Genomic DNA, 25,277 nt, shown 5'->3' with positions numbered 1-25,277 from the left:
TATATATCTTTTTTTTTTTGCAGGTAAGCTTATAGAATGCTATCAGCCACTTGTAACTTGCTGCAATCTCGACAGAGTCCTGATACTACTATACACATACTAAATCACATATTATATTACACCTCAACTTAAGTACGATAAAGCTAGTCTTTATCGAGAAATTATCTCGGCTATCTTTTCTTTGGCAACGAAACTACGTATGTGATAATCTGAGAAAAATAATACTTGGAACAAATTGTACCAGCGGCGATTACATGGTTTCTCCCTGTCCGCTTTTCCCTATAGCTAGTTTATGTGTGGTATTCGTCTGTTAAGGTATTCTGTCAAGAAGCGCTGAAAGGCTTGCTAGATCCATCTTTTCGTTCCCCCGGGAATGCTCGTCTCAGCGGATTGCTTGATGCACACCTTCCTTCTTCATCTCTTCTTTCCTGTGTTTCGTCCAATCTAGCCAAACCGACTCTTCACGTTATCCTCGTTTCTTCCGTTATTCCGAAGAATCGCATGTGGGGCCGGGAATGCGAGTGATATTTTCACGTCACCGACTCATCGAACGCAAACCAGCAGGAGCCGAAACGGCTACAAGTGAGCGAGCGCGCACGTTCGCTCGTCTTGAAAGCGGATCAGTAACAGTAATAGTAGGAGAGTGCCTGGTCCTTGTGTTCTCCTGTACAGGCACGCCCTCTAACAACGAGCCAGTTGTCCACGGATGCCGGCCCTTGGCCACTGTATCGAGGTGTAGCTACCTACGGCTGACAGCATTGTCTTCTCATAGCCCCTTTGAGCCCTCCTTGCTAACGTTTTCTCATCGATGCACGCACAGCTCGAATCGTCAGAGGAACTACTCTCAGAACAAAAAGGAACCTCGTGTCGGAAGGTGTTGACGATCCATCCCCTTCTTGTCTCGGCCAAAACTGACCTGGCTTAGCGAGCCGGCTATGTGGCCTGTGAAAGGAGCACGTTTTTCACATGCTGCTACTACAACTACTACGACTGCTCGGAGTGTCTAGATCTTGCGCCTCCGAACGTCCTATAGCAACAGCAGTGGCAGCGTACTGGTTTTGCTACGATCCTAGACCACCTCCTCGATAGTACTGGACGACTAGCGATAGTATCACCGTGTCGCCGAAGTAGAGCTGTTCTCCTCGAAAACCGGGGGATGCTCACGAGGATGGCGAGCACAGTTCGGGTTAGTCCGCTCCCTTCTCCTAGCAGATTCTATATGGATACACACTGACTGACCGGATGGATAAAAGGTAGCGCTAGGTAATGGTTAGGGTAGACCCTGCGAACTATGTCACTGTACTGCCTTTACTTAGTAGCGGTTGTCGCATGGCGTAGTGTGGCGGCACCGTCGTGCTCGTTTTCATCGTCCGTGCCTTAGCGGCTAGCCGTTGCCAGCTAAAAGCGTATAAATTCGATGTAGCAGGACCGACATCAGCAGCATCGACGTTGCCGCCAAGCAGGGCTAGTCTCGTCGGCCAATAAATAAAGTACAGAGCAGCGGGCGAGCACTCTGCACTTTCCTTCGATGTCGCCGCCATAGACACACCGTCGACGAAACGAACCCGACTCAGGCATTACTGAAGAGCAAAGGCGCCTACTCACTCTTCACGTACCCCCCCCCCCCCCTCATGCGCTGCAAACCCCTGGCCGGGACTGCCGATACAGCAGCTGCCGCTTGCAGTCGTTGCCGTTTCTTGCTTTTTCTATCTAAAAGTAGACCACTGCGATGGATAAGCAATACGGCACGACCTATTCGGGCAGCTGCTGCTGCCATTTGAACGTCTGTCTTGGCTATCGTCTCGCCTCATGTAGAGACCGTCCGTAACCAGCTTGTAGTTCCTTAGGGGTACACTTGCCAGCGTATATCCGACGTATACGGGCCTTTGATGTTTTCTGGCATTTGATGGTTCGACTTGTTTTTGACAATACGCTTCGACCCCAATCCTATCTTATTCTAGAAGTCCAGACGCTTCTTCTTGTTTTACATAAAGCGATAGTTCCGTGTCGAAGCGACGATCGTAGCCTCTTCGCTTGCACCCCGAAACGAAGTTCGATGGCCATAAGGCCAGCGAGCAGAAAGCTCATACAGAACACTGAATGGACGATAAATTTGTGGCTTAGGATGAGGCGCAAGCTTGGGCGTCGCTTACTTCATGTGGTCCTGCCCATTTAAGGCTTATTCACTTAACCCTCAACGAAGCGGTTGCTTCTAGTCAGCTGATAGGCTAGCAGAAAAGTTTAGGTCGTTTTACTCATCTCAACATTAGATCGTGCCGGCACGAATCAAAGGGACGATGTACTGTGAGCTAAAATTGTGATTCCTAAATTTTAATTTAATGAGCTAAAATTTAAATATCACAATTTTTGTTCGTTATACAAATCACAATTGCTATTCTCACAGTTGTTAACCTGGAAAGTAATCACATTATTATCCTTTTTTATATGGCAGTCTGGGGAGTGCTAGTTTTCCATTGCTTCATAAGGTGTTTTTTTTTTCGCATTATGCATTGCAAACGGCATTGTTGAGACTAAATCTCCAAACGTGTCCCGAAGGGTCGGCAGTATTAGTGTTCTCAAATAACGTATAATACGTCGACGCACTACTATGATCAGTAGTTTAATTTTTTCTGGGTTACTGTGTGTGATTCTGTGCTGGCTTTAGCGTGATTCGTATGTCGCTGTTTTGCGTTATTTAGGATTTGAGGCGGCAGTAGCAACAGTAGCCTTCATAGCAGGCAGTGTCCAGTAGCTGGAGCCCAGAAGTAGAGTGCTACGGGACGAGGCCAAGCACGACCGAGCCACAATTTGTCCAATCAATAGCCCCTACTTCCCTTATGGGTGGTCAGGCTTACTGTGGTAGCGATAGTGGTGACCGACTCGGGCCGACACGATTCCTGCTGCCACTCGCAGTTGCAATGTCCGGCTGCAAGCGGCAGCGGCGGCAAGCTGCCGCGACGACGATTCGATCGACCCATTGCGGCCGCTACTACCATCGGCACCGGCTGGCTCCTAGCAAGGGCTAAAAATGTGAACTCCCGGAGTTCACCCTTGGGCTTTACTGCTGCTGCTGCTAGCAGAGCATTACTGCTCAGTGAGTGGCTCTGCCGCCATTGCAAGTACTGAAGATAGCAGGCTCTCCCATGGTCCACCAACAGACACCCACAGGTTCACGTTAACTCCATACTCACTACCCCTTCCGCCAACTGCCTCAGATGCAGTTTGCCGGGAGCAGGCCAAAGCTCCTTTCTCAAAAGGTGTTCTGGGCAGCGGTCGGGTCTGCAGAGGATGGGGTAAATACGGAGCATACGAAGGTGCTGTTCACTAGCTCTGATCCAGTTGCCTCGGTCAGGAGAGAAGAGTGCGATCAACTGTGTTTTAGTCAACGGGACTTCGGGAGCGTTGGGCGCAGCCACTGGGTCGAGGTGGCGCCTTCCATTGCTGGTTGCAGCAGCAGCAACGGCTGCAGTAGCACCTCATAAAAACAGGCGATAATTAGCCGTTTTTATTTGCTTCACCTTTGCTGTTAACGCAACCAGCCCTTCCCGGGTCTGCCTTTGCCCTCGAACATTCGCCCGACCGGCCGAACGACCGGCGGACGAGGCGCTGTCGAGTGTAACGGCGACGACGGCCTAAGGGCTCTCTCTCTGTTTCTTTTTCTCGCTTTCGCTGTCTGTGTGACTATACTCGTCGCGTATAACAGCCCGCAACAGCGGGGAGGTCCCGACTGTCGGTCTTCGCCTTCCGCCGAATGTCGGAACTTGACAGCGTCGCCGCGCCTCTGACTTCTTTTTGCCGTGCCAATTGGTTGCGACAGTCTGCTCTGCGTGTAGCAAGTCGTCTAACCTTTCAATCCAATCGAATTGGGATAGCGGAAACGACGACTCTCGCTTTATCCATTGAGCTATCATCGTTCCGTCACTCCCTGTCAGCGACTGCAGAAAGAAATCCGAAAACGAGCTCGAGAAAATCAAGCCGAGCGTAGATGACCGAGCCTGCGAGGGGAAGTGAGCCCTAGCCAAAAATTGGTCCAATCGGGAACATAGAGGGTTAATGGGTGAGGGAGATAGGACAGCCGGGAGAACGACGTTTTAGAGGAGAATTAAGCGCAAAAGGATGACATGAGGCATGAGCTACGCATTGCTGAGAAGGTCGAGTAACTAGATGGAAATTCGTTAGAGCAAAAGCACGAAGGTATTGCTTTCTGATACAAGGGCACGTGACTCTGACCGTGGTTCGTTGAGAAAATGACGAACAGCTTGGATACGTTTTACGCTATAATCTAAGACCTAATATAAATGCAATCGTTGTATATATTCAGATTACGCTTCTTCGTCTATATATTGACCAAAGTGATTAACATTAGTACATGAGCACCGGCTAATTGAAATTATCCAATGAACAGTTCTGTCTATATAACTAAAGAAGCTTTTCCTCTACGACAGCTCATACAGTATACACTATTGGCCTTCACTGTTCTCTCCTGTTAACTGCACAGATTGAAATTCATTCGCCTGCCGCCGACGACCACGATTAGGTCATTCACATTTGTTTTCAATTGCAATCTGTATTAAACCTTCAAGGAGTGCCGTAAGCTAATATGGGCTGGTGGCTGGAAGCTTGCCTATTCCATGTCTCGGAGCGTCGTCCGAGTTGGCTCAGTTTTCAGTAGGATGGGCGTTTAGTTCTGCCCGTCTAGTTCGCCTACTTTTCATGTGCGACTACAGCTACTGTCGATGTTTCAGTAGAAGTAGTGATGACAGCTTCAATGGCCCACCGATCTCGTCAGCCGCTGTTTAACTTATCGGCCCGTTCCTATAAGTAGAGCTGTGTCATCCCGCGTGGCTGATTGGCCAACTGCACTATTCTCGGGAGACCCGCCCCAGTTACTTCAGCAAGTTGCCCTGGCGCTGCTACTGCTTTAATGGATGCTATAGCTGAAAAAAACTTCGTCACTATTCGACAATAATGTTCTGCATCACGGTCACTATACTGCCAGCATGACATTAACTACAGGGCACATTTAACGATTAGCGCTACGACGTTGTGCTTCGGGCGCGACAGTTGGCACTCCACGATATGTCCGCTCCACTTTGCGGTTGTTGCTCGCTGTCTCGTGCGAACTCCAGCCGCCAACTCGTTGAGCGTTCCGTACTTGTTAGCTACTACTGTTGTCGCCGCTGCTGCTGTCGACTGTGGACCCACCTCCTGCTACACCCTTTCCCGTCGTCGTCGTCGCGGTCGACGGCGGCTGCGGCGGCGTGAACAGCCCTCGCGCGCAGCTTCTGAGCTCCCGCCTTCTCACCAATGAATATCAAACATTTTTACAACTAGCCGCGCCCCTCGCCGCTGGAGCAGCCGTCACCGTCCTCGTCGTCGTCGTCGTCGTCTCGAAGCGCAGCACTTCCGAGCCTTCTGCCCCACACCCACCAGCCGCACAGTCCCCAGCCCGACACATCCGCTGGGTTTAACCCGCGACTCACCTCTTTCACAGTTACCCGCCTCGGCGCGTCACTAGCCCCCCACCAAATCTTGGCGGGCGAGAAGGCAACCCCAGGCCTGTAGACGGTAAAAGTCGATGGTCGTACAAACAGCTACAAACACGCGGTGCGCCTCGCACTGGAGTGACGTCTAACGAAGTGTAGAGAAGAGAACTGGAACGTTGCAGTCAGCGACTACCCACCACAGACCCACGCTAACTTTGGATGGTATCCAGGCAGTCGATAGCGTACACAAAAATCATAGTTAGACTGAGTCAGACCTGGTTCGTGGTATTGGCTGCTTTTCGTACGGGAATCAGTCCAGTTTCGAATGGGTCTGTCTAGGATGTGCGGAGTTCATGGAATCGGAGAACAGTCAGCGAACAGGCAGACAGGAGGTCGTCGGTGTTCTGAAGAGAGTTGGGAGGTTTTGGCAGAAGCCCCGCATGGTCCGCCCACGGACGGCCTGCGGGTGCGCTACTCCGCTCTGCTCCGTAAAAATTCTCGCTCGATAGCAGAAAGTCGGCAGCTAGCAGCAGTTGTACGGCAGAGTACGAAACCAGTAGAATCCCAGAATAACGTCAGCTTTGCCGTCGGGTCTGTTGAGCAAAGGCGGATGAAGGGCGGAAGAATGTGCCGGCGAGCGGAGAGCGTGGGAACAGGGGGGCGGGGGAAGCTGCTGCGGGACCAGAGCAATGAAAAGCAAAGAAGCGGTGGGGGACGAGGGGGGTATTGGAGCGAAGGCGCGTTTACGGAGATGACGGCGGTACTGCTGCTGCCACGGGACGGCGGCAAACAGACTGTATCCATCAATGATGGTGGTGCTGTGACGACGGGCGAGGGACCAGAGACGGAGGAAGGCGGAGGAGCCGGAGCCGGCAGGAGGCGGGACACCGACGGAAAACGGGCGGGGCGCGCCAACAAATGGGCGCTCCGCGATGGACGCAGGCCTAAGCCGGACCGGGCCGGCCCGCGAGGGCGTCCCAAGCCACCGTCTGCTGCCACTGCTCGAGCGAACGCAAGACAGCAGAAAACGAAGAAGCTGACGAACGGACGACGGCCGACAGACCGAGCGACCGCCGACGACACGACGATGACGGCAGAATGAAACAGAACAGAGGCGGCAAAAACAGCGATTTTCGGTCAAAACGAGCAAAGAAGCGGGTAGCTGATTTGTGTTTGGTTGACAACATTACTTGTGCTTCTGCCCGCCAATCTAATCTCGCCTAGTATAGCCTTTTCTAGCCTTGAAGTACACCAGAGTCAAATGGTGGCGAATTTTCCAGAAAAAAAGAACATGACAATGGTAAACAGAACGAGGCATTTCCATGTTGGACAGGATTGTGATGATACCGACCATGTTATGTTTACTCAGTGAGGGGTAGTACAATTGTCATAGGGGTGAGTATGATGGTGTTGAATGGGCTTGCTGCTTATGCCTCGTAATCTGCTCAAACGCAGGGTAACCGTATGCCAAAGGAATGTTGGAACTGGTACTAATAATATCAACAAGAAACAAAACCCCTGGAGCGGGTAGTAGATTTGTACAGCTTGTTCCCAGTCCATAGTAATCATAGCAATTTCTGTAAGATGTACGGTAATGTGTGTTGCAGCAAAAAATCCGAGACAAGTACGTGAAAGCTAATTAAATGAGACAATTTGCTGCCTCATATCTCTCTAGGAGACATGAAGTCACGACAGTCATCGTTACCTTTAAAGGCAGGTGAATATATAGGTATACGAGGCACAACGGCTGCAGCGTTATGCAGTGTACACATATAACGGATAATCTCAGTGAAGTGCAACGATCAATTCAATACGTGCCAGAACACAATAAGGATACTTTTGAAAATATGCTCTATGAGTTTGAATCACTCGAAGTCTGAACGGTCGAACGAGTCTGTTCCGGTTTGCGAGGGCACAATTATTCCCGGGTAAGGATTGTCTAGAGTAAAAACGCTCCTGAAATGAGAACGGCTCAGATACTTCGTATTGTTGCCACCGGTATTTACCAATGTACGTATCAAGCTGGCCAAACTAACTTAAATGCAAATTCAATTTATTGTTGACATTTGTTCGCGAAGTTTAAAAATTCGTCTGTTAATGGAAGTCTATGGGCTATGTTAAGAATATCGAATTCGTGCGCATCCGTGGTCTTTAGCCAGAAGGCCGGTCTATGTCAGAGCTCTAGGATCTCTGTATGAATCAAAATAGAAGCACCGAAACGAAAAAAAGATATCCCAGGTCGAAGTTCTCAAGATTAAACACGCTTCAAGACGCTCAAATTGAAACTGAAAACGTATAATTTTTTATGCGTGCAAATTAAATCTTGCTTCTACCTCAATTGCGCTGTTTCGGTCAGTGCCGGGTTTCGCGTAACACGAAACAGAGGACACGATTTCGCTCGATCTCTCTAGCCAAGTGAAAGGAGGCGACCTCATATGGCAATATACGAGCGAGTCAACCGTATACACGCGCTATTACCGCCGCATAATTATACGAAAAGTCAGTCGTAGATCTAAAGTTTGAATATATTCATTCGGCAAAGGGGAGAAGGGGGTTGGGAATTAAAGCGCCAGTTTGTCGCGATAAAACAGCGCTTGTGGCGCCACCCGTGGCTTCTTAGCGAAGCAAGTTAGAGCGAGCTTATGCCGTTCGCCACGGAAGGCGCCACCGGCTATGACTCATCGTTTCTTTCGTCTGAGAGCCACCAGCGTTTTGAAACGTAATCCTATATTGATTGCAATGAAAAAGCGGGCCTATCATTTAGGCATAACTAAGAAATAATAAATATTATTACTGTTATTCGTGCTCGCAAGCAGTGTTATATTTATCATGCATTATACTATAATTTATTTTCGTACGTGTATATTTGTTAACAACAACAACTCAGGGCAATAAGCCTTTTGCAATACACATCAACAAAGAAAACAATTTTTTTGTCCATATATATATATATATATATATATATGTATATACTCTATGCATTTTAGGTCCAGCCGTAACGACCGGATAACGGATAAATTAAGACTCATCACTATAAAACGCATGTCATACTCAAGTAGCTGCTAATGTGTCAGTGATTCATTTTCAAATTTTATTGACGTTCCCCCTTCGGTAGATAGCTAGTAGCTAAGCCCAATTGATAAAAGCTCAAATCCATGAACTTCTGTGTTTAAAGCGATAAGGAAAGAGGGGAAAAGCGATGAAAGAGAGAGCTGTACGAAAGCGCTTACCACATTCAATACGCCGATATTGATCATAGTCACTGATGCGCCTCGATTGATAGTATTAAAGGCAGATATGATCATTTGCCCTGCATTAACAATACGTTTTTAGATACGTACGCTGAAACAGAGATTTGTAGGATTTTTCAGGGGGAGCATTTATCGCCAATCTTAATTGCGTAAAGGTCGAGGCAGGCCGCACGCGCTTGCACGTAATTACGGACAGAGCAAATAATAACAAGTGACTGTAAGCCAGGACTGTTTACAAAAGCCAAAGTTGTTTTCAAGAGGCAGACTTCGCTGAACGTGCGCGTTTCTCATACGAACGTTTTCCTAACGTATTACATTAATGGCGCATATTACGTCGAGCATCGAGGTAGTTCCTACGTTGACGACAATTAGCGACACGACGGCAACAGCGATCTGAACTAGAAACAGGGGTAGCTCTTGTAGTATTGTTGCTGTTTCATTCATACGTTTGAATGTTTTTCTGAAAAACTAGTTTAGAGTAGTAGACACGTACGCGCAGACGCCTCTGGAGCTGGCCGGCTTCTCATGTTTCTACGCTTGTCCACCGTCGACCGTACAATCTACCCTTTGCCGGGGAAAAGATTACGCTCAAATCCGTCGTACAATGTACCTCTCGCTGCTCGTAAAACGGCACCACCAACTTCCACCGACTGTCGGTGTAGCTACGGTGTATTTCAGCTCAACAACTCAAACAAAAATTCAATATACAACGACGACAGCAAGTGGTAGACAAACAATTGTCGTAGTTCGCTGGCCGTCTCAGGCCTTCTTCTCTCTGTGACAACTGCTCATAGAGAAATCATTGCTGAATCCTCATGTGTTTTTCTATCTATCTATCTACCTTTAATATAGAAAAAATACTAGAATAGCACACGGACACCTACCAGACTGCGTATCTGTATTCACACACGTTTTATGGACCCATGTAAACCTATATCGGATTTTTAGAGCGTGATTTTTTTCAATAATAGCCAAACCTTGACGATGGCGATCGCCAACCCTATTACCGCTGATTTCTTATCGCCGTTATTATTATTAATATTATTATTTACGCCAAGGTTTACGATCGAAACTCAACGGAATCAATACCCCGGCTATAGTAGCTGGCAATACGCCCAAGTTAACGATAGTAACCCACCGGGTAGCAGTGAGCTTGTACAACTTGATCCTATACCCTAATACAAATGTACGAGTGGGCAAGCCGTAACTGCTGAGTGACTTCATCGGATTCGAAATTGGAAATTTTACCGGTGCAGACAGAGATAACAGGTTATTTTTTGTTTATTTACAAAAAATGCCTTTTGTTACCTTTGGTGAGTGTTATAGCAGAGCAGTTGTTGTATCAATACGCAGTCTATTGCGTACGCACGAATACAAATACACGTTACGAGTAGACTAGTTCCTAGAAAATAATCAATAAAAACAGTTCGGTTGGGCTGAGCGAAACTTACTATAAGATACAAAGTCATGAAGTAATATCTAAGTGAAAAATAGGGATGGACGAAGCGGGCAAAAGTAATAGTAATTAGAAACGGTGATAGTGAAAGGATGGAACAAAGATGTTCAAATTGTACGATACGCCAAAAGAGAAAAGCCATCTTCGTCTTAAAAAAGGGAGAACCTTTCCTATATTGCTGAATCACTGGCGGAAAATGCTACTGCTGCCAACTATTTTCAGCACTCAGTCTATCGAGAAGCGATCTGATGGCAAGCCGTCTAGCAGGGTCAATTCCTTCACTTCGCCGTCTTGTCTCCGTTTCAACTGTTTTTACAAGGACTTGTATCTACTTTGTTGTAACGATAAAAATGATTATGATGATGCTGATGATAATAATGTCTATTGCATCGGTTAACAATAACACCAAAAATTGAATGTAAAATGCCTGACAGCTTATCGTCAGCGCCGGCGCCACTGGTTCGCTAGAGGATCTGTCTCTGTGTATATATATATATGTATGTATATGCCATATGACGCACACTGGTGCTATGTCGGTAGCGTCTGTAGTGATAAAACAGACGCCACACACTTCGTTCGTATAGCGGCTCCACAGAAGCATCTCATATCGTCAGTCTTACGTGAGACAGCGGGGACAGTGGCGGCGGCGGCATGATCAACCTCGCGATTCCCGCCTGGGGACGGCGTTCGCATGAGAACAACCGTCGCGAAATGAGATCGCCGGAATGGTCTGTCTGGCACGAGACCGACCACCTTAGAGCGGAGGCAACAGCAGTAGCAACAACGAGGCCATTTCGTTAAGGCAGTCGCAATCGTAAATGCAGCGGCCGCCATAGTAGACGCCAGCAAATATTCGTAAAAAATATTAAAAACGTGATTATTTTATTTAATAACCAACTATAAAGACCAACATGGCTATTTGCGAATAGAGAAAACAGATCTACTCGCGACACTTATGGCTACTGGTAAATAGCGGTGGGTACACTCCAGAAGTAGCGGACCCGTAAGTGCCTACGTCCGCAAGACAAATTGTATCAAAAAGAAAGATAAGTCAAAAAGAAAAAATGATACTGTAAAAGGTAAGCACCGATGTAATAGAATGAGATAGGCGATATTAAAAAAAAAATGTTTGCATTTTGTATTTAGCGAAACGGTTTTGATGTATGTAGATGTGTCGGTTGTTATCGGCCAACGAATCGAATATTAGCTACAATCTTCTGGTTAAGCACAAGGCAGAGGCGGAAGAGGGACGAACTTGGTAAACGAACTTAAACTTGCAAACTTCTTTCAAGGGTGATATCCAAAGAAGCAGGAACGCGTTTCGACAAGCAACGGCTATTGGTGCTTCTCGTTACTACGAGTTACTCTAATAGAAAATACGCAATAAAGTACGTTAATTTAGCACATTATTAGGCCTTCATAACGTTCGACGTAAAGAGACTCTATGCGTATCATATATTATCAAGATGGTTGATAAAACTTTCCCAGCACCGATGTAATACTTATTCGATATAAAAAATCAGTTAACACTTATTAATATTCACGCAGCATGGATGACATATAGTAATATATGATTACTTGGAGATGTATTAAGTCCGATCAATAAATGACACAAGGACATAAGTTATTATGTATACTACTAAGTGCTTCAAATGTTACATTTCGAACCAATATTAGTCATTATTACATTAGACAGTAACTTAACTTGTATTTCAAGTTTTACGCTCGGAACTGCGTTGGCATTGTATCTATCGGGCGCAATTATTCCCATTACTACTACTCCGCCGATTTTTCACCAGACTGGCGAACGCCCTTGTTGCTTTTTCCTTTTTAACGCCCATTTGTCTCTTTCTCTTTCTCTCTCTCTCTCTCTGTCTCTCTCTCTCTCTCTCTCTCCTTCTCCCTTTTTCTTGTTGTGTCTTTCTGTGTTTTGTACGCTTTTTCTCGCAGGGAGATGCTGAGAGCGCGGACAAGGGCTCGACGAGTCGCCTGCTTAGCGAAGAGCAGCTCTCCCAGGCCCTGCTGAGCGGCGTGTACCACAACCTCTACCCTTCGTTGCTACAGAACATGCAGAAAACGCTCGGGCATCATAGCCCGGTCGGCGTGGGGGGTCTAGCGGCGCTGGGGGGTCTCGGCGCCCCCGCGGCCTCTGTAGGGGCGTCAGCGGCTCCCGCGGTCCCGGCGGCTTTACGCCCGCCCACGGCCGCCCTGGCGGCGCTCCCCCACCTGCAAGGCTCCCACCTGCAATCGCCCCATCACCATTCACAGCTCCCGCAGCAACTGCGGGCATCACAACAGCTGCTGTCCCCGCAGCAGCTGCGTGCCGCCGCTCAGGCTGCTAGCTATTTTTTGGGCGGCGGCCATAGCGGTACCACCAGCACAACTGGTTCAAGCATTAGCGGAGGCGGTACCCAAAACGGCAGCAACGATTCTGACCTGCTTAGCGTCGATGTTCATCGGAATTCAAGTCGACGACTCCGAACCGATGGTAATGGTCTGTCGGTCTTAAGCATAGGTGAAAATCGAGACCGGACTCAGTCGAGGTCCACCCGACGAAGCGATCATCGTCAACTCCACCACCTCGACATTGAGCACGCTAAAACCACTGTTAGTAGAGCCGCCGGCGTTGCTGACCACATCACCGATAGTAGCCATTATGACCGTGATGAAGACAATGACGACGACGACGACGATGATGATGATGATGATGCCCGTGATGATGACGACGTTGTTGATGACATGGAAGATGATGATGAAGACATTATTGATCGTGACATAAATGCAGATAGAACAGAACTAAGAAGTAGAAAAAATCGTCGTCGTATCGAGGATCACGAGGACGGGAACGAAAACGATGTAGACAATGACAACGTTGATAATGGTGAAACTGATGATCTAGAAGATGACCACACCGTCGATCGCCGTCGCCGCCGCCGCCTTCGCGGAGAGGACGCTGGTGTCGATGATGATGAGAATGCTGATACTAATGATGATCTTGTAGCTGATGACTTAGCAACAGCAGCAGAAGACAGCACGGGGGCGTCGGGGAGGGGGGACCAAGCCAGGGCCGCCCTCAGTGCCATGGAAGCCTCTCTATCCACGGATGACAACGTTACAGGCGACCGAGTGGCCAGTGACCATCAATCGCGCTGCGCCACAGACACTGAGAACGTCAACAAGCACCGTCGCCTTGTCATCGCCGCCGCAGCTAAAGACAACAACACAAATAACGACCTAAGCGACGACGATGACTCCGAAGGCCGCGCCATGTACGTATTCAGAATAGGTATTAACTAACTAATTGTAGAGCATAATATACACAAGTCTACAGTAGTTGACACTTTGAACGAGCGAACGTTTCGGACATGGAACAATACATACAGCATGCAGGCTAACTCACCTGATCCGATTACGTGAGGTGAACGATCCGCAAGCTAGCATTTACCCTCATGGCAAATAACTAAATTGCAGCGTAGCTATCATGTTTTTGGCAAAACTCTTTATAGATATGCCAAATTTTTCAGCGGTTCAGGAGTCGGCCTTCAACACTCCTGAATACCGCAGGCAAGCTAAGTTTACTAAGCACTAGCATCGAAATACCTACTATTAGTTGCCTCCCGTAACATCTAGCGCGGTAGGTTCAATTAAAAATGCTCCTTTCTAATACACTGCGTATAGAGTCATAGGCATGATAACGGTGCGCCGTTAACAAGAGCAGAACGATATGGGCCTATAATACTAGTAGGTGCCGGATATAAATGGAAGACCTTCTTGCGCGCCATCTGAAGGGAAGGCGCAGGCGAATCATAGCTTAGATAGGTGACACTCCCACACTACCCGGCGGATAAAGCGAACAGAAAAGAACGAACGGACAAGATTGTACTGTGTTGTTTCGTAAATGTTTGGGCAATGCCATTTTTCTCGTCGTCCGGTCCGCACAAATACTGCTATTAGCCGATACAATTATGATTATGGAAGTAAACAGTTGATGGCGTTTGGCCGCACGGAGACGTTTGTCGGGCTCATTTGTCGCGTCAACGATGCGTAATGGGCACAGGAGGTCTTTCAGCAGTGAGGCTGCATTTAGCTTTGGCGTTCCGATTCGTCGTTCTGATCTATTTTAGACAGAAGGGTGTACAACGCCAGAAAAAGAGATCGAAATAATGCTTGTAGCTGAAGATGCCGGTCGTTCCGTCTGTTACGAAAGGTGACCACTACCAGAGCGGCCGATTGACATGGGCACCTGATGGATACTTATTTTTCTTACAACTGATACCTACACAGACAGATACTTTGAGCCATTTGCGACATGGGGCGGAGGCAGTATAGGCGTTCTATGTCTTTAAATCAATTAGAGCTGTCACCTTTTTTTCGCCAGCAGATGACTATTTTTTGATTAAATTTTAGACAGCGACAGAAAGACTGTAACAACGACAAAGGTCAATTCGTAAACGTAACAGGTAGCATTCGCAATATCGTTCTATTTTTCGGACAATCGACGACGAAGTAGACACGTCTAGATTGGCTCTTCTCACGTGCTTGCGTGCAATTTGACAGAAGATTGCCTATTCCTTCCTTCACTACCTCGTGAAGCGGGCGCTTCAGTTCTACGCTTTCGAGTGTTCGATTTAACAGAAATTCGCTCACGGTGCGGTGTCATTATGCCTGCCTTCAAATTCGAATTTGGATCTACTATCTCCTTGGGAAAACGTCATCGAAGATCTGCTTATGTAAAAAATGCTTTGCCCGCGCTGTAGACCACTAAAGTCGCTACTGCTACGAGCAAATTTCAGTGCGGTCATCTACAACGTTGTGAAAATGCACGAAAAAATCCTTTCAAATATAATGAATTAAGTAACGTAATAATATGTTCCTTTTACCGCTCCTTTGACGGCGAACGAAAAGTTCGTCGGTGTTTCGGAGAAGTATCGTAAAGTACGAGGGAAGCTGATGCTTTCGAATGCAGATCTAGGCAGTATTGCATTTGTTTCCTTGACTAATATCAGCTCAAGTGTACTTAGAGCGGCAACAGAACTGTGTGTGGGGGGTCAAGAACTAGCTGATAAGTTGTGGGGAGCTAACGGCACATTCCTCTTTGTAAAAAACACGCTACACCTTAAATGGACAGGAAACAACAAATTTTCGGATTTCTGGAAGTGACGAAACATGATCAGTATGCTTTAGACTGTGACAACATAGCTTCGTATACCGAAAATACGTTCCGAATAGAAAGTCAGAGATGTGTTTTTGTGGACTGACTTACCCTGTTGATTGGCAGTAGCGAACGTAGGGCTGTCTGCGTATCACCGAAGCGTTTATGCCAAGATAATTATTTATTGTTATTGCTATTATAGCATTAGAAACGAGTGAGCGTTATCCGTGGCAATGGGTTGGAAATTCTGTTCTTTGTGAATGAGATCATTTCTAGGTACTGAAGAAATAACTCTATTTAGTTTTTCATTGATCTTAAAAAATTCCTAGTATAACACGTACGGTTACCTGTGCAATCGTCTTCGCTAGTTGCCTATCGAGCCGCGTTTATGTCGGGGGAAAATTTACAGTTGGCCATTAGCGGCATAGTTTTTGTTAATGTGTTTTATTTTTAGCAAGATTACTAATATATTATAATCTAGTAAAGATGTTTGCCATACAGAGTAGTCGATCCGTGTTTTCTGACTCTCCGCATCTATGCCCGCTGTGGTTCTATCGATTGCAAGATACAATACGCAGCATTGCTGCAGGCGTCATAAATTATTATACAGTATTCATTGATTTATGGCAACAGCAGAAGGCTCTACTATGGCCCATAATGTGCATTCCGTTTCATAGCATAGCTATAATAAATCGTCGTGGATTTAATGCAAGGTTCATTTTAAATAAGGTGTCTTTGTCGCGCCGTCGGAGTCGCCTTGTAGGCAGTTCGCTGCCTCGTATCGAAAAGTGGTGCAGCTTATTATTGCTCTCCATTAGAAGCAACAGGGAATTCGTGTAATAATAATAATAATAATATAAATTAGGTACACGGATTTTAAACGAGCGCGCCAAACGAAGTAGAAATTATGCGTCCGCTGTGGACAATGGGTATGGGTGTAATCTAGCAATGGTTCAGGCGCGCCAAAAGTTATCCACGTAGCAGACAGCTTTCTACTCTAGCTATACGTTGGATGTGCCCATTGGTCAAGGACCATCGTATGGCCTAAGGGGAATGACACTGGCGCGTTCTAGGTTACATTGTTTACCTTTAACATGTCTATCGGAACTGTGCGGCGTCTCTTTTCAGGCGAAGGCGTGGTTCTTTGGATCGGAACTCGGCTCGGGATTCGGCCATTGGGAGTGGCAGTGAAAATCATGAGCAACAACAGCAAACGCTGCCACTGACACAGGGCAAACTGAGCTCAATCATCAGTCACCTGCTTGGCCAAAGCCACAAACATACCGTCAAACACTCCGCAAACTCCAACAGTGAATCGTCGACCAACGACAAAGAACGGAATCGACCAGATATCGATGATGATAGTAAGTGTTCTGAGCTTGTTTTCTCCGCTTCGATAAAAAATGTTGTTGCCATTGTTGCAAATAGATGTGTTTCATTGGTAGTAAATTAGGTATGAAGATGCTAAATTTTCACGGATATTGCACACTTTGACTGTAGATTACAGGATTTTCGAGAGGACTTATGAATTCCTGCTTGTGTGCCCATATCGAACACGGCAAAGCGCTTTAAAGAAACTGTACAACTCGTTTGTCTTGGTATCACCGCGTGTCCCCTGACCGTGGTACGACGGACTCCAACACTCGGCATTAAATCGAAGCTGTTACAAAGAAGAGGAAACGTAAAATTAATCACGTCTAGCCTCAAAAATATGTGCTCCCCTTTTTATTTTTTAAAGAATCGTCTCCGAATTAGTTTTGTCGAAATGCTTGATCGGACGTAATTCTGACAATGGCGTCAGGCGTCAGTTGCATTGAGTCGCTCCGAAAACCCTTTTAGGGTAACTGCTTTACTTGACAATCATTTGTCCGGCCCTCATCATTGGTCCAGCGTCATCCAAAAAACATGCCTGTATGTTGTCAGCTTAGCACCTCGCGGCTACTACTTATAGTAACACTTATATAAGTAAAATTAGCCTAATTTTTATTCCACGTCCTGCGTAACACTGCAATCCGTACGGATCCCATGACTAGATTCCACGCTCACCTTTACAACAAAACTGCTGTTGTCTCGTTTTACGCTATAAATTTCTGCCTTGAATTTATCTTTCATATTACCTATGATAGCAGTGGCAGTAGCGTGTACACATAGGTCGTTCTTGAAGATTGCCTCGTAGATAGCGTGTCTTCATAATTACTAAGTCCCTTTGTTAAGATCTCGCAACATCTAAAAGATCGGATGTGTCATTTGTAGCACTACCATTATTATGGTTCTAAGAGGTTTAGATCCATGTACTAATTTTATGGTTTTCATCATTTGTCTCTAACAGCGAAAACTGTTACTTCACTGCTATTGCTTGTTGCTCGCTATCCGTTCGTTATCGCTGATACCTCATGGTATTGGCCAACGTTGCGTTTCATTTGTACGTGTCACCGAGAATAAAACTACCCCCCTAATCCAACACTACCTGGTACGCAAATTCAAGCAATTTGTATAGCATATTTATTGTAATCGGCATTTTTATTGATGTTATTGCTGATCGCCACAAACGAGCGGTAACCCCCCTGTGATCTAGACGATAATCGAAGTCCATGCGGGGAAAACATAGCATAGATCCGTAACGGATTACTGACTTGAAGGACCATTAGCAACAAGCAAAAGAGACGTACTGAATATAACTAGTGAGATATCGGTAGCAAATTTTCGATAGCACTACAGTCGTTTGAGCCCGCCGAAATAAGGCGTCCGACGTACGAAACGCGCTGCTTTCGACCTCACTGCGTATTTTCTAGTTGAACAAGTATGACGTTAATGCGTTGGGCACGTCAACGATGCGCAAGCAATCAGTGACGCGATAACGTAGACGTAACGTCTACAGCATGAGTGTTATCTGATGCGATGTTCATGGGAAGCATATGCCACGAGCTTCGATTCGACAGGGATTAAAAGTTAGGCGTGAGAGGTCATATCATTTGACTTTAGCTCCTGACATTTGCTCGATTCTGCTCGTACCGTTCCATTATCATGGCAGTAGCAGTAATAGTGAAAATGTAATCATTCTATGTAGTTACAACGGTCACTAGTAGGTTACGTAGATGAATGCGCTGGCTCGCGCCTGCCCAGAATTTCTGCGATGCTTCAACAGAAAGACGGATAGTTGTCACCTTTTGACGATCCTGCCGTTTGTAGCTACTGTTCGCTTGACGCTTGCGGACGCGCGTTGAGAATTCCAATTTCCTCAGCTCACATACGGGATTAGTTTTCGCACCGTATAATCACAATCGTTAAAGCTTTGCCTATCAGATCTCTGCAAACGTATATATGTATGTTTGACGTAAACGCATTTGTATGTCAGCTAAATACGAGGTGTTACGTAAATGTTGACACAGAACGTATCTGTTATTATTAATAACATATAATATGTTGTACGTGGCCTGTAAATAAGCGAGTAAGCTTCGTTGAGCGCCACGTTCATTGAACAAAATAGACGCGGTCACTATTGTAACCGAGTTTAGTTATTATTCCAGTATCCAGGGCAGTTACCCATCTTATCTAGAAGGACATGTGAAGCAGGCTCCAATTGGACTTTAACCAAACAAAGAAAATCCATTTTGAAATAATTTAATCACTTCCGTAGTTTAATGTTCAGTAATCGAAGACTGTAGCTTCGGATTGCCACCCCGCTATAACAATGAAACACCGAAGATTGCTACGAGAGCAGCATTATTATTATTATTTTCTTCATTACCAGATTCGCTCTTGATCGATTTTGCTCTTATTATTACTGAAGGTGTAAAGGAAGCCGAAAATTTACGTCGCACTCAATAACCGCGACCGGGCAAAATGTCGAGGATGCCACCGATGGTCGTGCTAGCTGTGTAATTTTGTCGGTCCAAATAAATAAGTAGACTATGTACTTGAATATAAAGTCGTTCTACACTTTTACCACACCTATGATTTGCAGTCGGGTGTTTGTGTCAAGGGGGCTAATTGACATATATACATCAATTTATATACAACGCAAATATAATATATAGATCGCCATTTGCCATCTGGGCACCCATTTCCAAATAGTTTACACTGTACTATAGAATATTATAGATAGATCGATGTTAACGTGCGCATGGATCGTTCGGGTTCGAGTATAGTTTCTAACCCGCCTCGAAGAAGCAAACGCAATAAAGCGAGAACTTTGACATATGCACACGTGCGCTGTCATACATTGACCATATCAGATCGTAACTGTGAATACTTAAACAAGCGACAATACAGGAACGCGGTTTGCCACTTGTGGCTAGCGCTGCGGAATAAATGCAACGAAGTTGAGCCAGTTCCGCAAAACTTATAGGCGTAGTAAATAATGCCCCTTACCATTATGTGAAACTATATAAACTATTAGACAGTAGCATGATAGAGCATATCGTCATCGTCGTTCTGCGTTGTGTGATATAGTTTCTCACTCCATAAATGTTACTCCCTATGTAAGACCTGTTGCCTTACCTTGCCATTAACGGTGACGCGTGCACTCTAAGACCACTGCAGTTCCCGCAACGGGAGACCGGCGTCCTATTTGTCATACTTGAAATAACTGTAAATAAATATATATATAACTAGGACTGAAAGCATTATTAGTACGCTTCGTAACTCTTGGTCGCGCTATTCACGTATGTGTCCTAACATACGGTTTAGGGCCGTCTGCATTCTGAGCTAGCTTCTTTTTTTTGAAAATCTGTTCTGTACGCTGGGACCACATCCATTGACGCTTAAGCGTACGCACCCCAGCGCCCTACGCTTTGAATTTCGGCAACCTTCACAACGGGCCATCACCTTCCTGACCTGTAAACGTTAACTGGGCCCAACATGGAAGTGCCTCAGTATCCGATTGCCGTAAAGGCTTCTAAATTCCTGCATGTCTTCCTGAGTTACACGGTGTGATTACCGCTCCGGTTTGGAATCGCACAATCCGCAGTCTTGTGTTATTTTTAGTTCGAAACAGAAGCTTATTAACGACTGCATACCTAGAACATCGAGATAGGAGCCTGTTGACGGCTACGTACCTCAGAACATCTACTTCTGCATCGAGCTTTATGAGCTTGTATGCTTGTTATATTCTCCTGATATCCGTCACTTGAAGATGCTGATCTCTATAGTGGGCACCATCAGGAGTTTTGTGTTTGACACGAGTCTAGTGCTCCGTGCCACGCAGATGCACTGTTAGTGTTGGGAAGCGAACCGGCGCACTACGGCAAATACTCTGGCCAAGTTTAGCATCGCCAGCTTCACAGATTGCCACAGTCAGCTAATTCATATAGTCGTCGTCACACAGGCACAATTATGTGATGCCTTCTATGAGCATCTTAAACTCAAATGGCAGCCTGACATGGAACAGCACGAACTACCTCCTACTCCTGGATGAACACATCTAGGTTTTTAACCACCTCTTGGATATTCTTTAGTGTGAGGTGGTATTTTTCGTAAGCACGGTTCGAACAGATGAGCCTTGAAGTTACCCCCTATCGCCTTGCGGCTAACAGCGGATTTGAACTAGTACCGGATCTGGCAAAAGTACATGACCAGTTTCAATTAGGGGCTTTAGCGACGAACCAGAAGATCTTGATCCATTTTTTAGGCCTTGAATGATAGCTTCGGTAGTAATGCGGCTCCCTCTATAGACTCCGTGGAGTTCTCCACCATGCACAATAGCTTTCGTACTACGTATATCCTCAATATGACTAGTTTCGTGGCTCAGACGACTCGCCCACCCCTCGCTGCTATGAATTTGGGTGATGATACACTGATACCAGCACAACGATTATATGGTAGTAGCAACGTAAATTACTGGGACTAAATTAAATATACTAGCGGTACATGACGTATATATGTATATATAGAAAAAAACGCACATATATATATCCTTCGTGTCACTGAAGTGTACTTGCGTATCCTTCAATTAAACCGTTATATTAAACGATAAGGGGCTAAATACTAGATTTCGATCTCAGCGAATGGAATCATTCAAATCTGAAATCATTTTAGCGTTAGCAGATGAAAGCTCAAATAAATAGTCCAAATCCTCTTCGATATAGGTTATGTGGACACTGCAAAAGTCTTTGTCTCGGCTATCAATCCTTTTCGAGGAGGGATGACGGCTAGTCTAAAATCCCAAATGACAGTAACGTTAGTTACATTACTAGATAGAAGATTTACGTTGAATAACGTTTTATTACGTCTGCTGGAACCGCTGGCCTTATGTGTAATTACAGGTGGGTCCGATTGTTATTGAACACGAGAATGGGCTTCTCTCTTCCCCCGCTACTCCTCTCTTTTGATTGATTTATTGAACAGTCTTTTGCAAGGCAAGCCATCGTTTCAACATGGAAAAAGGGAGACGAAAGAAGAGGACACGATAATAATTGTCCGTTCCGCTATCTACCACCCCCCCCCCCCCCCGCGCCCCTCTCCCCAAAAGAAGAAGGCAATCCTGGTTCATTTCGTCACAATGTTTGCGCTGGTATTTCTACAACTTTTCCTCCGAACTGGTCCACACTATTTGATTTTGTTTGTCAATTATCGCCTGTATATCCTCTCTTCTTCTTTTGGGGAGCCACTTTTTTGTCGCTGTGTCGCTGAATCGGTCACCTGACTTCTGGACAGACGCACAGACGGATACCCACGAGTAAATCTTTTAAGATGCTGTACTGGTTTGTCAGTTTAATGTCATCTCGTGAATGTTTTCCTCTGAACATAGAGCCGATCGATTCTATTGCGAATGTAGCAGAGCAATTGCTATAGCGCTAACGACAACGTTAGCGGCCGCGAGAACGAACGAGTTAGCAAACAACAGACTAGTGAAAAATGTGTTATGTCCTCAACGTTCGTTCGGCTGACTGGCAAACTCGTAACCATCAACCATGAAGTACCCATCTGTCAACAATTCATGAATTAATGCCTGTACTTGTTTGAGCATCGATCGATTTGTGGGCACCGGACATGACTGCGTCAGAGATATGTTACGGTCAGATTATGGCATTGGTACGGTGCCGGTCAGCTTGGTGCATCTCCGACAGAAGACAGAAGCATAGATAAAAGAACAGCTAAAACAACGAAGTACAAGCGGCACGTGGAAATACTTACTCCCCTGCTGTTTACTAAGTATCTTAGAGCGGCGGATATAATACGCAAATGATTCGGGATCTTGGTGAACGGATGGATGCACCAGCCATACGAAGAAGTTGCCATAGATTCTCCTTTTCCAAGATGGTACATTTGTTCAAGACGCTTGATGTATTTTGGCCCATCATCATCATTAGTCTTCTGAGCCTGATATGTTCTTCTGGTTGACAGTGTGTCAATTTATTTTTGCAGAGCAACGTGCTCCCCTCTAAAACTTAAATTGGTTCTCTAAACGTAGTTATGCGTTACTTCTGGAGAGACAGCGCAAGACGCAAGCGTCAGCATTATAGACGACTTTAGCCGACGGTTCTTTAAACTATGACTAAAGGATGGCTTCAGACCTCCTTGCCTGGGTGGCGCTATTGGCCTCGTCGAAACTGCGACTACCGCTACTATTGCGATAAGCGGTGCTCAAAAAAATGTGTCGTTCTTTTTCCCCAAGTAAGGGATTTGTTTTTGCTAGATGTTTACCACTAACTCATCATGCAGTCTAATGTATATAATCGACACGACCCGCAACAATGTAATTGGAACTTTAAAATACTATTATATATGAAAGTATATGAAGAAATTTAAATCACGAGCACTTATGCGCCAACCTCGCAGAAGACCATTGAATTGGTCTGAGATGGCTGGAGACATCCACTTATATTGGCCTCCTGCTTGTATTACGAACATGTCTCTATTTACTGTGATCTACGGTTGTTGTTATCATATTTTAGAATAAGTTCTGTCTAAAATGCAAATCCTGACCCATTAACAAAAGATCGTCGCCATTTTCTAACTGAGGTCGTTTGCTCCGCTTTTGCACAATCCGAACAGGTCATTCTACTCTCGTCTTATGCCCTTTAATGCATCTACATTTGTTTTACCATCATCATTATTCGTTTATAGATAGTCAGCGAAATATCTGGCAAAAGATCCGACGCCGTTCTGCTATGAGCGTAGCGTACGTAGATGTCGATCAGTATCAGTCGCTTTCTCGCTGTTCGATAGCATCTGGCCATCTGTATGTGCCCGAGGGTTTATCCAGAGCATCCTTATGACGCTGATATTCGCGTATGATGAGTTTATCTCGTCGGTATACACAGATGTGTGCCTGTATGTTTCAATGTGTGTCTCACCATTTTGTTGCTACCAGAGCAGCAGCGGCGACGGATCGGCAGCAATAGCAGACGCAGTAGCGGAGCTGCTGCTATTCCGTACGATACCTAGATCGCCACCGTCCTGCCTAAGCCTTCTATTGGCTAACACTGTGTCCTGAGTCCCGTCCACAGTGATTCGTTCGCTGCTGTGCTTCTGTCCACTTTCGCCCTGATTTCTCTTGCTTTTCGTACCCTTGTGACTCTGACGTGTGGCCTGGCTATCCTGCTCAACCCAGGACTAATCTGAACACTAAAAATTGAAAAATGAATAGAAAAACAATAGCACCGCCACAATAAATCTACGACGAACTAAAAATGCAACCGTGAAAGTCAGTTCAATCAGTAAGAAAGAATGGCTTGTTATCATCATCGTCGTCGTCAGGCCGGTGAGTTCCGCAGTGACTGCCGCGCTAGAGGCTATCGCAGGCTATGCTGCTTATCGCGGATCAGCTGCAGCGTCAACTGCTGGACCTTGTGTAGAGTTACCTGCCTACATAATATCACGCGTACATATTAAAATACATAACTCACTAGGGTTTGTTGTGTGTGAGGACACAAGGCACCTGAAAACACTAACCGCGGAAATAGTCCTTCAACGGAAAGCAGTAAATAGTATAATCACGAGAATAAAACAGAAGCGAAAAAAAAAGAAACAACGGGATAGAAATATTATAATGCCAAGTTGACGGAAAATCGTCGACATTAACATAATTATCGTTTAAACGCGCTACTTCATCATATTGTTTTTTAATGGGTCACCTGTCACGCGCTTCGTAGCTCTCTGTACTGATACCCACGCAGAGGTACAGATTGAATATAACAGCAGAAAAAATTTACATTGCCGTTTGATTATTCTATAAACAGTAATGCAACCCTGTTCGTTCAGTTGGTGAGGAGTTTTTGTGTAGAGACAACAGCCTGTGATGAATCGACTATGATATCTACGCGAACAAATAAATTATGTGAAGTAGATAAAAGTATCCGATCGGTTAAACACATCTAGATATGCGAAATCTGCATATTGGAGGCGATAGCAATGATTTAGACTGACACAATAGACTACAGGTACGAGACTACGGCTAGAGAAGCAAAGTTCCTTGACATAAAGTTGCGGAGTAACTCATATTAGTCTAGGTTGTCGATCACCATTCGTGTTCTACCGAAAGCGTCGAAGGTCTCGCCTGCAGATGAAGCACACTTGAACACGAACAGTCCCTAAAACTTCGAATGCGGTACATATCCGATATGGTTCCACGTGCAGATCGATCATCAGTAGTTCTACTTTTACACGACTCAAAAGGCGCTATTGTCTGCTCGGCACTGCTCTGTCACAAGAATTCTATTCTAACTATCGAACTGTATCAAGGCCAGCTATAAATCCCTGCACTTATTTTTACCTGAGTAAACTCGCAGCATCATTGAAGACGAGGAGTTGATAAACAGCGAACAGGCGCATTACCACTTATAGCAAAAAAACAAAAAAACAAATCGTATCCGTAATAGTGTTCAAAAATTTAGAATGTGGTGAGTAGAGGAAACACACACGCTGAGCCCTTCGAGAACTTTTATCCCTAGAAGCCCAATTCAGTCGGCTGCAATTATAAAGAATAGGAC

At 45.6% G+C, this 25,277-nt stretch overlaps 2 protein-coding genes across 3 annotated transcripts in view; one reads left to right on the top strand and one right to left on the bottom strand.

Moving 5' to 3' along the window:
- LOC111252600 (uncharacterized) overlaps positions 1-25,277 on the top strand; it is a 213,519-nt gene that overhangs the window by 112,275 nt on the left and 75,967 nt on the right. The window contains exons 2-4 of one of the 2 annotated variants that reach the window (XM_086993923.1): positions 12,144-13,462; positions 16,474-16,709; positions 16,846-19,782. In XM_086993923.1, coding sequence (XP_086850049.1) covers positions 12,144-13,462; positions 16,474-16,709; positions 16,846-16,964 — 1,674 coding nt within the window. In that variant the 3' untranslated portion in view covers positions 16,965-19,782. Of the gene's footprint in view, positions 1-12,143; positions 13,463-16,473; positions 16,710-16,845; positions 19,783-25,277 lie in introns of those variants that run through there. The other variant, XM_022810775.2, reaches the window with a different exon arrangement.
- LOC147754800 (uncharacterized) overlaps positions 1-25,277 on the bottom strand; it is a 77,276-nt gene that overhangs the window by 35,329 nt on the left and 16,670 nt on the right. The window lies entirely within an intron of this gene.

This window comes from Varroa destructor, unplaced genomic scaffold, assembly GCF_002443255.2.
Source record: "Varroa destructor unplaced genomic scaffold, Vdes_3.0 BEIS01000006.1, whole genome shotgun sequence".
Lineage (NCBI taxonomy): Eukaryota > Metazoa > Arthropoda > Arachnida > Mesostigmata > Varroidae > Varroa > Varroa destructor.
The sequence above is the reverse complement of the archived record's forward strand: the minus strand, read 5'-3'. Positions and strand labels throughout refer to the sequence as shown.